The sequence below is a fragment of the Spermophilus citellus genome (genome assembly GCF_964194105.1).
Source record: "Spermophilus citellus genome assembly, chromosome: 2".
NCBI lineage: Eukaryota > Metazoa > Chordata > Mammalia > Rodentia > Sciuridae > Spermophilus > Spermophilus citellus.
The window spans coordinates 239,474,319-239,489,349 of NC_138183.1; the positions used below are offsets into that span (position 1 = coordinate 239,474,319).

Genomic DNA, 15,031 nt, shown 5'->3' on the forward strand with positions numbered 1-15,031 from the left:
TAGCGTTAAAAAAAAAAAAACTCACAATGTTTTGATTAGAAATATATAGGTTAGAATAACTTTATATCAAAAGAGCCTCTTATTTGAAAATATGGAACTTTCCAAAGACAATCCAGTCATAAATGACATGGGCACTTTAAATACCAAAGATTCCTTTGTCTGTGAATGTTCAAGAAGACACTTGCTACCTACTGCGGATCCCTTACAGAGGGAGGACATAATCACAATAAAATGGCTGCACTTTATTTATATCTACTTATAAATTTCAGCTGCTCTGATGGTATAAATGTTTTCTGATCAGATCAGAGTGAAGATTGACGGACTTGTAGGTCATGTTCACAAGTACCAGAATGGAATCTCAGGGAAAGAAAGAGTCAGACTAAAGATGTCAGGGACATTAACAGTCGGAGATCAAAACACAGAAAACTCTAAGAAAGCCGGCACATGAGTTTAGAATGTATAGAAGTGGCCAGGCCCTAGAACCATAGTGGCTGGAAAGGATGATAACCTGTTGAGACAGAATATTTTCTATAACTACCTGACTTAAATTTCACAACAGCTCTGTAAAAAAGATACTATGGAATTCATACTGCTTATCATCTAAACAATATTCAGAACCCACAAACTTATATACAAGTACATATTACTCTCACAGTTATCACAAATTATCACATTTAATATTTGTAGAGATTCAGTCATATCATAAGTGTATAAACATGAGATTGGACTCTCAGCTCATCCCCTGCTTTCTGATGAAGTTTTAACCTGCCACAGAATTCTCATGGCGTTTTTCACCTCTGCATTCCTCAGTGTGTAGATGAGTGGGTTGAGGAAGGGTGTGCCAATGGTATAAAATACTGTCACCATCTTGTCCATGGGGAACGTGGTTGGGGGGCGTGTATATATGAATATACAGGGACCAAAGAACAAGACAACAACAATGATGTGAGACGTGCAAGTGGACAGCGCCTTTTTCCTCCCTTCTGCACTGTGATTTCTCAGAGAATGCAGGATGACAATGTATGAGATGGTTAAAATTGTTAAACTGACTAAGCAAATTGCCCCACTGTTAGTCACCAACAGCAGATTCAGCAAGTAAGTGTCCGTGCAGGCGATTTTAAACAAGGGCTGCAAATCACAGCAATAATGGTCAATCAAGTTGGGTCCACAGAAGGGCAATCTCAAGGCCAGGATAATCTGAGCAATGGAATGCATAAAGGACCCTATCCAGGCAAGGACAATCAAGATGAGACACACCTGCCTCCTCATGATCCTTGGGTAATGCAAAGGCTTACAGATGGCCACATAGCGATCAGCAGCCATGAGAATGAGGACAAAGATCTCCATGCAGCCAAATAAGTGTAGTGCAAAAATTTGAGTCATGCACTCATTGTAGGATATGACTTTCTTTGCAGAGAGAGCATCCACAATGAGTTTAGGGGCTGTGCATGATGAATAGCAGGAATCAGCAAAGGACAGATACAATAAGAAATAATACATGGGGCTTTCAAGTGTCCTGCTGGATTTGATGGTCACAATAACAAGTGTATTCCCCACTACAGTTCCCACGTAGAAAATTAAGAAGATTAAAAACACCATTTTCTGCCTCAAAGGATCCTGGGTCAATCCTAGCAATATGAACTCAGTTACATTTCTATTTTGCCACATGGTTTCATTTAGTGTGGGGATATCTCAGGTTGGAAACAATCTGCAAAGAAGAAAAGAAAAAATATAAAATAAATGCTAAATTTGAAGTAGAATACATATTCTTTGTCACTAAACTACAACTTTACAAGAGGTGCTTTTTTTCTGGATAACATGAATTTTCTAGAAACTATTTAATCTGTTGTTTAACTAAGTCAATCTCTCTTTACCTCTTGAAATGTTTTATGTCCAAATTCAGCATCTACAATTTTTTATAACATTATGTTATATACATACTTAAATTCTTTTTTTAAATTCTTGATGTTTGTGAATATTTAAAAATGTTTTTTTAGACCCTAGGAGACACATTAAAATAAAGGAAAAAGAGGAAAACATACATCAATGAGTATTTTTCCAAATTTCAGGTTCATGACTAAGGATTTTTAGAAATGTTAGCAGCAAATGCTCCAAGTTATAGCTGAAACTTTCAATAGAATTACAACTGATATTACCAGGTATTACATTTCCTGACTTCAAGGGAGAAAAGATAGAAATAAAATGGTCATTTGTTTGTTTTGACTATACAAAATACAGGATAAATTTTTCTATGAACCTTGTCACATATGCTCTCCAAATAATGGCACAGTCAAAAACAAAAGTTAACTATGAAGTGAATAAAATATGTGTAAAAATCTCTTGACTTAGGAAAGCATATTTGCTTCAAATTTAAGTGGATTTCACAGGTCAACTTAAAAAAAAAGAACACATACAGAATTGACAAAGTGCCAATTTTAAAAGACACCCTTTTCTTATTAGAAAGAATCATAAGGAAGTTTAATTTTTATTGACAAATATATTCAAATTAAAATTCCAAAGAAATATCTTTTAAGCCCTTGAACTAAAACTGTGATTTTTAAAATAAATGTCTTTTAATAAATACTTAATGACAAAGATGTGGAAAACAGTTATCTCTAAATATTCTTGGTAGGGATTTAAATGGGCACAATCTCTCAGGGGGGAATTTTCTACATTCATAAATAATAGTATTTATAATAAATACTAAAATATATTTCTTATAGAACTATATAGCCACTAATGGTCACAAAGAGCTTCCTAATAGCCCTTTCTCTGTAGGTGAAAGATAGATAACAATTTAGTGCCCATATCAGCCTCTGTGAGATTGAATGAATCAGGAATGGTACTTTCATGCAAACATTAAAAAATTATACACACATATACACACATACACACATGGGCCTTTTAAATATATTCTAAATTAAAATTTTCAAAATCTAGAGCAGTGCGGGGGAACAAGGTTGATTTTCTCGACATCAGAAGGATTTTCTTATAAGGCACATTCACTAAAAATGTAATTTCTATAGTTGTACCACAGGCAATGGCAGCATATGATAAGACTCCAAGTTTTTTAAAATATTAAAACCCCTATACTGTGTTTCAAATATGCATTTCCAATGAGATATTGTAATATAATCATTAAATAAACTTTTGATATTATCATTAAAAATAAAAAGAAAAGAAATAGATGTGTATGCTTTAGATGGTGACATTTTTGTTCACATCAGGCGATTACAAAGTGTTCATAGTCTGCGAATTGGAGAGGATATTGTATTTTTGGCATCAGAGATTGGAGGAAGACCTAGTTTTAAAAAGTATTCACTGTGGTAAAATTTGAAAATTTGTCATATTCTTTTTTTAAATTAAGTCTTAATAGTTATACATAGTAGTTGAATTCATCACAACATATTCATACATACATGAAAATTGATTTCACTTCACAATCCCCCTTTTCCCTCTTTTCCTTCAAGAATTCTGTCCCTTGCATTCTCTTTTCTCTACTCTGACTTCTTTTTGCTCATCTATTAATTTACACTTGATTGGTTCTTTGTGTTATCCTATTCTTCCCTCCCTCTTTCCTTTATTTTATTCTGGTTTCGGCATATGAGAGAAGACATTTGACCTTTGAGATTCTGAGTTTGGCTAATTTCACTCAGCATGAGAGTCTCCACATTCATCTGAAAATGTGTTATATTCTTGATGCATTAAAAATAAAGCTCTGAAACCCCTTACCTTAGTAGAAGTTCTCTTCACACTGTCATATAATTTTTTCTTAACAATTATGTTCTAGTGTAGGCAGGCAGTACTGTGGTATTCCCAAGGTAGGACTGTGATCCAGAGTCTTGATTGAGATGGTGAGTCAATTGCATGGGTATCTTAGAAATCCAGTGCTTTTTGATCACACTAAACACCACAACATTGCTATTACCTACAGGTTTGCTTGCCTTCATGAGATTTTTCGCATGCACTCAAACAGAAGTGAATATCAAATAAAAAAAAAAAAACTAACACTTGTAAATTTCATAGATAGATAAGAAAGATGTAAATTAGCATGAAGCAACATAAGGAAGAGGACTACATCTGTTCCTCATATCTATATTTCTTATAGATATAATGCAGTGGCATTCCATACTCTTCTATGCTCAATGGCCAAGAGGAGAAGGGATGCTTGCCTTCTACTGTATCCATTGCAACATCATCACCACTGGGAACCCTGAAATATTTTCCTGGAACACAGCAATAGTAACTGTTTTAATTTGCTTCTCATCTCCCTGTCTACCAATATTCCTTATCCACAGAGTAGTGCCCATGTCCATCAGAAACTGCTGTGGATGCTTTCTATTTCCATCTTCTTTCCTTGGATTGTAGTGCTCTCAGAGAAGTCTTGAGAATTTCTATCTTCCACAAGTGCCTACCATGTCTTAGATACTGGCTGTGGTATTGATTTTACTAATTTTCTGCAACTATTAAATATGACTAAATTACTTCCAAGTGCAATTCTTCCTTGCTTTGCTAACTCTTTTATAAGTTAAGTATGTTCAGTTGCTTTTTTTCCTTCCCAAGGCAATTTGGGAGTCATGTATTTAAATGAGAATAAAAAATGCTTCTCTAATTCTGTCTGAAGCAGATTCACTTTAAATTTGCAACTTGAAGCTTTTATTCTCATCTACATTTTAGAAGACAAGCTAAATTAGTCCCAGATTCACCCATTTCCTTAAATCCATGATCACACAGAATTCTGGTGTGAAGGCTTCTCTTTTGCCATCCTGGGAGGAGTATTTATACACAAATGATGCTAAACACAGGAATCTGGGGAAGAGTTGTTCTCTAAAGGGTCCCTCCCCTCCCAATTAAGAAACACAAATAAGTTGTGATAATGAATTAACCATCCATTTGTCTTATTGTGGGAAAAAGAGGTGGCCTATTGTACTTAAGTGTGCTAAAATGATCTATAAGTGCCATTGTTTAAAAGAATAAGAAACAATAATTGTCTAGAGTATTGGTATTATTTTTAGTAACATTCTCCAACAGAAATATTAGGAGTTCTCGAGGTAATGGCTGATTTTTGGTCTGGAGCACAAATTATATGATCAATTGAGCATCATGTAATGGCAGAAAGTAGGGAATTCTAAAATGCACATATGGTTAATAAGCATATGTGACAGAGAAATTGGAGTCGACCAGTAGAACACATCATAGTCAAAGCTATAAATAATTTGGACATCGAAATAAATAATACAATATCAAAATATATCTTAAAGTATAAAATGAATACCAATGAGTTCCTAAATATGTAATATAATGAGTAACTAAATAAAGAAGCATAAAATATCTCACATGAAAAAAATTCCAAATGATTTTTCAAATTTGACTACTTTAAGGTACTTCATATAAATGGAATAATTCAGTATTAAACTTTTTGTGCATGGCTAATATTTCTTAACACAGTGTCCTCAAGCTTCATCCATCGCAAGTATTGGAACATTCTTTTAATACTGGATAATATTCCTAGGTATGTATGTATCACGTTTTTAAAATCTGTTCTTTAGTTGTAGATCACTTGAATTGCTTATGTGTTTTGGATATTACACATAAGGTTGCCATATACATGAGTGCACATCTATTTTTTTTAAGAGAGAGTGAGAGAGGAGAGAGAGAGAGAGAGAGAGAATTTTTTTTAATATTTATTTTTTAGTTCTCGGAGGACACAACATCTTTGCTGGCATGTGGTGCTGAGGATCCAACCCGGGCCGCACGCACACCAGGCGAGCGCGCGACCGCTTGAGCCACATCCCCAGCCCGAGTGCACATCTATTAAAGTCCATGAGTTCGATTGATTTGTGTTTGTGCACAAAAATAGAATTGGATCATCTAGTAGTTAATTTTTAAGGAGCAAATCTCATAGAAGTCAAACATTGTATAGTCCCATAAATAGGACACAAGTGTTCTTATTTTTATATCTTTTCCAATTTTTTCTTTCTCTTTCTTTTCTTTTTGTTAATAATAGCCATCTGAAAGGTTCAAGGTTCTTTTTCTCTGTGCTTTCAATTTACGTTTCCCTATGAGTACTAATGTTGACAGCCATTTCTTCTGCTTATTAGCCATTTATTTATCTTCTTTGGAGAAATGCTCATTTAGTACATTGGTTATTTTTAAAAGTTGAAGAAATATATACAACTACATTTGATGATGGAGTAGTGAGTGCCATGCAGGCTCAACTTTGTTTTTGTGAGCAAGATAATATCATGTTGGACAGGTCAGTGTGCATGGTCATTTGGTGGCTAATGTGTTTGGGATTTTTAATGTCCCTCAGAAACCTATGTGTTAGGGGCTTGGTCCTCAGGGTGGTGCTGGGACCCTTGAGAAGCAAGTCTTTTAGGGGTTTTTCTTTCATTGGTGATGTGCCTCTGAAGAGAACTGTGGGACCTCACGCTCTTTCTTGTATTCTTGCCTCCTGGATATGATCAACATAGAGGGGCCCCATTGTTCTTTTGGTCTTAGATGATCCTGGAGGGCAATGGCCAAAATATTGACGGTTTTATTAAGATCTTTTATCCAACCCACATCTCATGGGGGCAGTGGGAATGGGATTCCCCTTGGTGGAATGGGCTGGCTGAGAAATGAAAGCTAAGAGAAATACAATAGCAAAAAATCACAGAACACAGAAAGTAGTTTCAAAAGTGGGGGCAGGATGGGCAAGCTGATCAGATGGACGGAGCTTCTGGCAAAATGGTGCCCACATCTGCTTTATTTATATTGGGAGACATCAAGGGCCTTCCATAGAATGTTCTTCTCCAAAAAAGGTTAACGTTGGGCTATTCCGTTCCTAATGGGCTACACCCATCTCTGGATCTACTATGAGGACTTTCCTAGGAGAGCAGAGGGAAGGGCCATGTGCTTTGGGCAATCTATTTCTATGGGAGAGCTACAGAAAGTTCCCAATTCCAGGTCTCTCTCTCCCTGGCTTCCAGGCCAAGAGAAGATCCTCCTGTATTTCACGGATGGCTTCTTATACTTTCATTTCTCTTGTTTTCGTCCTCCAAGTCTTAGTTGTTGAACACTCAGAAAACCAGTTTCACCAGTTTTGAAACAGGTGTGGTGCATTTTAACTTTTATAATATTACAGTTACCCTTTCCATTTGTTTGGGGTCAATATTAGTATTGGGAGTCAGTGTTATATCTTCCCTTTACATTATAACTTATTGTCTCAAATAACCTCAAAATTAACCTTTTGAAGTCCACTGGTAGTGGGAGGGAAAACATTTTTATAGGAAAGAGAGGCATTTTTCACTTGCAAAACTTATGTTTCTCTCTTCTCCATCTTCTGAATTTCCTCAAACATTTGGTGGTGAAAGTCAGAACCTGAATCGTACCTATGATTCTTCTCTTTCTAATCTTCCTCATAATCAGTTCTGTTGTCTAAAACTTAAAAAAAAAATTGGGCAACAATTCCTCTCTCTCCATGTCAGTTTGTGTTCCATAGATACAGAACTTGAACTGAAGATGTTTTAACAAATGACAAATGGAAGTCAAGAAAGCCAATATGGTAGGGGGAAGAAAGCATGTGGTCTCAAGTGAAGTCTGGCTTTAACTTTGGCCTCAGCAGCTCTAGAGTACTCACTGTTAACTGCACAACATGGTTTGCATGGAGGCCAGGGGACACAAACTTTTTGTACTCTTATAATAGTCTTTTGCTTTCCCCTCTACTCACAAAACAAGAATCTAACTACATTACTTGCTAGATTAAAAATGCTATCAAAATTTGACCCACGGACCTTACCATTAAGGTTTAACAGTATTATGAAACCTTTCTTAATCTTGCCTTTTTCTGTCTTTTGAGTCGTGGAAGTTAAAATTTACCTTTATTCTAGGTTAGTATGCAGTTTTTCTGCATAGTTTTTTTGGTAATAACCTCTGTATCTAGTACCTGTCCTAGGAATGATTTAGCCTTGTATCTTGCCTATTTACTGATCCTACTCTCTCCCTTGGATATGATTTTTATGATTTTTAATGTTTTCCCATTTAGGAATCTTTCTTGACCCATGCCTCACTTCCCTCTTGTATGGTTTCATAGCACCCTGTCTATCTTACCATTGTTAATGCTCTGCAGTAGTTTTCTACTCCTTTCTGGGAGTCTCTCAGTAGATTTTAAATGTATAAAGAAAGAAGCTATTTGTACCTTATGCCACATTAGAAACCCACCAAAATATATTCCCTGAGCACAAAATTTTGTTTATTAATGAGTGAAGGAAGAATTGCCTGAAAAGTATTTAATCCTGCAATTGCTCTGTGTGTAGGAAGATCTACATATTATGAGAAATGACTTTTAATGAAGTGTAATAATGAAATAATTACATTATAAGTTATTACATAATGAATTATTACATAATTACATAATGAAATGTAACCACAAAGTAACTGGAAAATGATAAAGAACCCTCATTTGTAGAATAATGATGTCTTCCTGAGGGAATATCAAGGCAAACACTTTCTCACATATTGTGAAATTCAATTCCATAATCTTTCCCATTCCTCAAAGTGAGAGGTAAACAAATTTTTGTTTTATTTAAAGGGCAATCAAGAATTCTCTACAGAATTCTCATCCGAAGGAAATAAAGGTAGAAAAAAATTCCCATGATCCCTTGTAATCATTTTAGTGTATATTTTATTGAATTCATTTTTGTGATTTATACTTTATTTATTTATTTAATATGTAATCAGGTACTAAACATTGTGCTACTTGTGGAAAATATTGATAGCTAGCAGGCAAGTACCTTATGGATTATAACTGCTCTTTTAGTAAACAGGAATTCTGAAGTGACATTCAAAAACTCTTTTATTTAGGTCATCACTCTTTCTAATAGGTTATCAGCTTCCAGTGACCTGAGCAAACAGCCGAGTTCAAAGGCTAAAAGGAAATGTAGAAACATGGTTGAATCTTTCTCACCACTTGTAGGGTAAATGAATGGCCATTGTTTTTTGCCCTGAAGTACTTAGACACCACCATCTTATTAGAAATATATGGCCATCCATTTTGACATATAAAATAAAAATAAATAATAATAAAATGTCTTGATTTTTAGTTATAGATAGTAAAAGAGCATTATAATAGGCTAAGTACAGTTCTTTTCTCAAAAATTCTAACCAATAAAATTATATTAATATTTTCTCATCATTCCTGTAAATGTATGATAGCAATTAAGCATATGGTCCAGAAAATTGGTAATATTCTGGTTACTGGGCCATTAGTACACCACTTCTTATAACTCCCTATTTCTGTCAGGTACTATATGGTAATGGTAGTGTTTACCTGATGTAGAGTTATAGACATTAATGATCAATACCAGTATTTTTTATATTCTTAATTTTTATTAGAAGGAAAAACTATAAATCCATATAAATGGATAAATCTAGGAAAATCAGGACCAGAATTAGTAGAAACTTGCAATATGAGTAGATTATCCTGGGTTAGGTAGTCTCTGATCTTTAACCTACTTATTCTTATTTCAATGAAGAGTTTATAAATAACAGTCCTTTTTTATCCAATCATAATCTTCTGAGATATTCCAAAAATTTCATTTATCCTTTCCTCACTTAAATCAATGTTGGAATTTAGGCAAATTCATTTATCAAGCAATTTCCTGCTAAACAATTTTCTCATAGCATCTTTCATCTGAGCATTTCTCAAAGTGTAGATCACAGGATTTAACATGGGAGTTATCATGGTATAGAATACAGCAACTGCTTTATCAATGGGTAAATTAGCTGGAGGTCTCATGTACACAAATATGCAGGGAACAAAGAAGAGGACAACCACTGTGATGTGGGAGACACAGGTGGATAAGGCCTTGCGCCTACCCTCCAGGCTGTGGGTCCTGAGAGAGTGCAGGATGACCACATAGGAGACCAGCAGGAGGAGGAAGTTTAACAGGCAGATGAATCCACTATTGGCAGCAACAAAGAGCCCCAGAGTGTGGGTATCAGTGCAGGCCAGATTGAGCAATGGGTTCAGATCACACATAAAGTGATCAATGACATTAGGGCCACAGAAGGGCAGTGGTAAGATGAAGAGGATCTGAATGATTGCATGGAGAAAGCCTCCCATCCAGGAGACTCCCACTAGCAGGGCACACACTCTCCAGTTCATGATGGTTGTATAGTGCAAGGGCTTGCAGATAGCCACATAGCGGTCATAGGCCATCACTGTCAGCAGAATGACCTCTACACCTCCAAAGAAATGTTCCCCAAAGACTTGGGCCATGCATCCTTTGAAAAGGATGGTCTTCTTTTCATGGAGTGCATCTCTAATCAGTTTAGGATTGTTGACAGAGGCATAGCAGGCATCAATAAAGGAGAGATAGGCCAGGAAAAAGTACATGGGGGATCCCAACAATGAGCTGCTAGTGATGGTTATCAAGATGAGCAAATTTCCTACTATAGAGATAATGTAGATGAGTAAAAATACAGCAAATACTATTTTCTGCATCTTTGGGTTTTGTGTAAGTCCCAGAAGAACAAACTCTGTCACATTGTTTGTAGTCTCCATGTACTTCATGTGGACGCTTGTTACATTACCTGAAAAAGTTGATACAACCTAGGATTTATTCAGATTTTCCATCCTAATAAATATTAAATGCCTGGATGCCACTGAGATGTGAAATCTTATGACATTTGTATGTTTTTGTGGTTGCATTTATTTATTTTTTGAGATATATCAAGGGGTTCTGAATTCCTGAAGATTACTCAAATTGCCTCCTGAGTGACTATTAGGAAAACAGAATATACATAAGGACTTTTGTATAGATAAGGATTGGCATCTGAGTACACTAACATATCTGGGATGACTTTGAGTCTGAACTGAAATAATGGATTTCATATACGAGTAGCAATTTAGCCCAAAAAAGGAAGCAAAAGTTGAATGTACTAGATATTCATATACAGGTGAAAAATTGTGTCCTTTATTATTAAGAAATGGAAAATTACAAAAAAAAGGAATAGAGAATGAGTGAAAGGATGACAAGGAGTTTGATTAAGGGGAATCTTGGGTACTAATCTCATATAGGTCTTCCTGTGTCCTAGATGAAGCTGAGCCAGGTCAGTACAGTGGAAGCCAGAGGCAAGAGCCGCAGGTAGCAGAGTATTATAATATTTGATATAAATATGATGGAAATGTAATGAAATACAAAATAGATAGTATAAAATAACCTATAATGTGTGTTTACACAATTCAAGAACTTATAGTTGATAATAAAATGTTTTAATGTGAATTCTGTGTGTTCCAAGGTACCAAGTACTCCACACACAATTCATTTTAATAATTAGAATAACCTAATAATAATTAGAATAACAAAATTATTTGTACATTTAACAGGTAAGGAAATGATGTCAGAGACTAATGTTTGCTGTTTAAAAGCAATGAAATATTATATAAAGCTTTCTGAACATTTCATGTATTTTAAGCGATTTTATAGATTCTTGTTGCAGATTATCTTTCTTGGGGTGCATTTCCTGCCACTTTGCATACCTAAATCATCATCTATAAACTGAGAATAACAATACCACCTCATCATTTTTTAAGAGAATTGATTGTTATATTATTGTATCCACCACGGTGCTGCTGGGGATACATATAGGAACTTTCATCCACTTTTGTAACTGCATGCACTCAGCAGAGAAGCAGAACTTTTCTCCATACAACAATCTGAGTAGAAATGCTTTCCAAAATTACTTTTAAAGAAGCCAGAGAGACTTACCTGTATTATCCACAGTATTTGATATCAGAAAGAGTCCAACTTGCCTGTGCTTGGACTAACAAGTGATGATTTGTGTCCATTAATATTCATATTTAGGTCATTTTTGTGTGAGAGATATATTAAATTTTGTTTTCATCTTCAAGATTAATCTGGTTATTAATTGATATGTCTCTTCCCTAAATAATGGTTCCTAGTGTAGACAGCTTGGTTTAGAAAGTACTTCATCTCTCTCTCAAATTGTTCAATGTCAGATTAGATTCATGACATATTTCAAATGTGTTTTGAAAATTTGGGTTAAGAATGAGATTCTCTGTGACAGTATTTGACAAATTTAGAAAAGTAATGTTAACCATATATGAAACACAACAATATTTAGTAACCCTCACCGCTTTTAAAAACCTACCTTTGCAATTCTAGATGATTTTTGTGGCATTACAATGTGTTCAGGCACAAATCCATCTTCAAATTAGTTCCTCTTGCAATAAGCAGAGTTCAATATGAAGGATAAAATGGAGTTGAGAAAAAGCCACTCAGATAATTCAATATCAAATCAACCATTTTTAAGGATGTGTCTTTATAAGTTTAAATCTTTCCATCTTACATAAGCCTAAAGTGATTTCACCAAAATCCTGAGATTTGAATTTAGAATGGATTCACTTGATTCACTATTATGGAGAAATGATCCTCATTACCTGGTTCTGGCCCATCAGGGCAGGATGTAGGAAACGCAGAGGAAAAGCTTTTTAGTGGCTCATTCCACTCACAAGGATTCTTGCTGTGGAGACATTAATGACAAGAAGGAATATTTTCACCTCACACTATCAGGATATTTAAAGAGGTTCTCATAAAAACTCAGGTACCTTCCTTGTAGCTTTCCATCCTCTCCCAGGAATTAGTTATCCCCTTGTTGGAAAAGCTTTGTGTTTAGAAGTGGGTATCCTGGCAGTGTGTTTGTGTGTCACCCACTCTAGAGTACAGATGGTATTCCCTGCACTTACAACATAAACAAGTGGGAGTTGCCTTTCCCTTTCCCAACCTGAGTTGCTAGGAGAGCTGAATACCAGGTAAATAGCATGGTGGCCTAAGTCCAGCCTGGGGACCAGTGGTGCAGGGTCCCTGATGATGCCTGTCACAGAGGGGCTTCTTTCTTCTGATCATTTTAAAACCACTTCTGAAAACTCCTTGTGATTGCTTGAGAGCTAAAGCAGTGAAGACAGAGCTTTACTGAGACACATTTTAAGTAGATAACTGCAAAACTGCTTTTTCTAATTTTCATAGTGTTTTGGAAATAGATAGGATCCTCAGAAGGCTCTAAATTAGTTATCCCAGATATCATGGTCTGGTCAGTGTAGATTAACAGGCAGCATGACAATTTGGAAAGAGATCTAAAACACAAGAAGAGAGTTTCAATCTTTCCATATTTTGTCACTTGGCGTTGTTTATTTTTTCCCATTCTGTATCCAGGTGTCAATTGTTTTGGTTTTCAATTGAAATTTCGTGATGACTATGAAGATTTTTTTCATATTCCTATCTTCTGTTAATGTTAATATTTTGTAAAAATTTTATTTATATCTTTGCATAAGTTAAAAGTAATCATTCTTTATTTCTTCCTATTTAGTTGTAAATGCTCAGCATTTTACAGATGCAGGTCTTTGTCATGTCTATAGTGTGTAAACACATAAACACACAATTTACTCAAAGCCTGTGAATTCTTTTATCATTTCTCAAATAACAGCTGTTTGGGTTATAATTTACATACAGAAAAATGTGCAAATATAATATATAAAAACCACTCTCTGCATTGGAGTTAGACTCTTACAGATTTATCATATGAATGTTGTCATGTCACATTTGTCCTTCTGTGCCAGACCTTTTTTTTTTTTATTTTCTAAACATATTATCTTCTGGGTTTGTCCATTTTGTTGCAAATGAAAGGATTTTTTTTTAAGCTGGAATAATGTTCTGTTATATACATATGTCAGACATTCTTTATGTAATGATCTATCAATGAATGTTTAAGTTTCTTTCATATTTGGCTATTGTGAACAACATATAATGGTCTCAAGAATGCACATGTGACTTGGAGATCCTGTTTTAATTCCTTTGAATAAATACCCAGAAATAGTATTGCTAGATTATATGTAGTTCTTTTTTTTTTTTTTGGTAATATTATAAAGGAATGTTCAAGCTGTTTTCCACAGACAGAGCCAATATTGCATTCACACCAACTATGACACGTTTTTCCTTTTCCCTATATAATTGTCTCTATTTGTTATGTTGATTTTTGGTTTATTTTTATAATATGAATCCTCCTGGGTTATGTTCATACTTTGCTTTGCTTTGATTTTTCACTTTTCCTGATGATTATAAAAATATTGACTTTGGGTTCATTTTTATATAGCTGTTGGCCATTGGTATTCTTTGGGCAAATGTCCATTCAAGGTCGTGCACATTTAATTTTTATTTATTTAATTTTCTTTTATGTTGAACTGATAAATAAAATTGATAAAATATACATATTAGTGGACTACTCTCATGTTTCAATACATATTTCATATTTCATAATGTTTCCACTAGGTATTTAACTTGATATAAATACCTGAGGCTGGGATTCCAGCCTCTTTCACTTCCTTCTTTACTTCCTGGCCATGATCTAAGCAGTTGTTTCAATGCCATAAGCATTTCTTATGATGTACTGCCTCACCACAGGGCTAAAGTAATGTAACCAACTGAAAATGGAATGGAATCTACAGACTCTGAGCCAAAACTTATCTTTCCTCTGTATACATTGATTACATCAGATATTGTAATATGGAGATGGAAAGGAAAACCAGGCCAAGAACTGTATGGAAATGGGTAACAGCTACCTATGAAGTATAGCAGCAATCTCCCTAAAAATCCTGAGGACTTACATTGAAATTCACCTGTAGGTGCCATCTATACCACAGGCATTTTACATACAATTGGACCATGTGATTAATATGACCTATGTGGTAGAACTCTGCCATTTGTTGTATAGACTTCTCTTCTTCTGGGCCCCCCTCAAAACTAGAATTTTGGGGGACATCCAAATAAGAAATATGTTGACTCTAAAATCCAAGTGATCCACTAGGAAGCATACCTCTGTTTTCCTTGTAACAGGGGCCAGATGCATCAACTTATCATTCCATTCACCTTAGAAGGGATATCTGGACATACCTCACAACACTGAATTCCTAGGTATTGAACAGAGGTAGAAAGCTCACAAATTTTATTCAGAATTATTTCTCTCACACTCC

At 35.0% G+C, this 15,031-nt stretch overlaps 3 protein-coding genes across 3 annotated transcripts in view; all 3 read right to left on the reverse strand.

The window, feature by feature from the left end:
• The window catches only part of LOC308641815 (uncharacterized protein), a gene marked incomplete at both ends in the record, with an annotated part of 62,827 nt that overhangs the window by 19,831 nt on the left and 27,965 nt on the right, over positions 1-15,031 (reverse strand). The gene's annotated exons all lie outside the window — the stretch shown is intronic.
• On the reverse strand, positions 736-1,668 carry LOC308639068 (olfactory receptor 4C11-like; the record flags this gene model as incomplete). The annotated part of the gene is made up of 1 exon (XM_081277052.1): positions 736-1,668. The coding sequence occupies one exon, from the start codon at positions 1,666-1,668 to the stop codon at positions 736-738; it is 933 nt and encodes a 310-aa protein (XP_081133178.1).
• On the reverse strand, positions 9,623-10,555 carry LOC308639019 (olfactory receptor 4C46-like; the record flags this gene model as incomplete). The annotated part of the gene is made up of 1 exon (XM_081276960.1): positions 9,623-10,555. One exon carries the CDS (start codon positions 10,553-10,555, stop codon positions 9,623-9,625), a length of 933 nt encoding a protein of 310 aa, XP_081133086.1.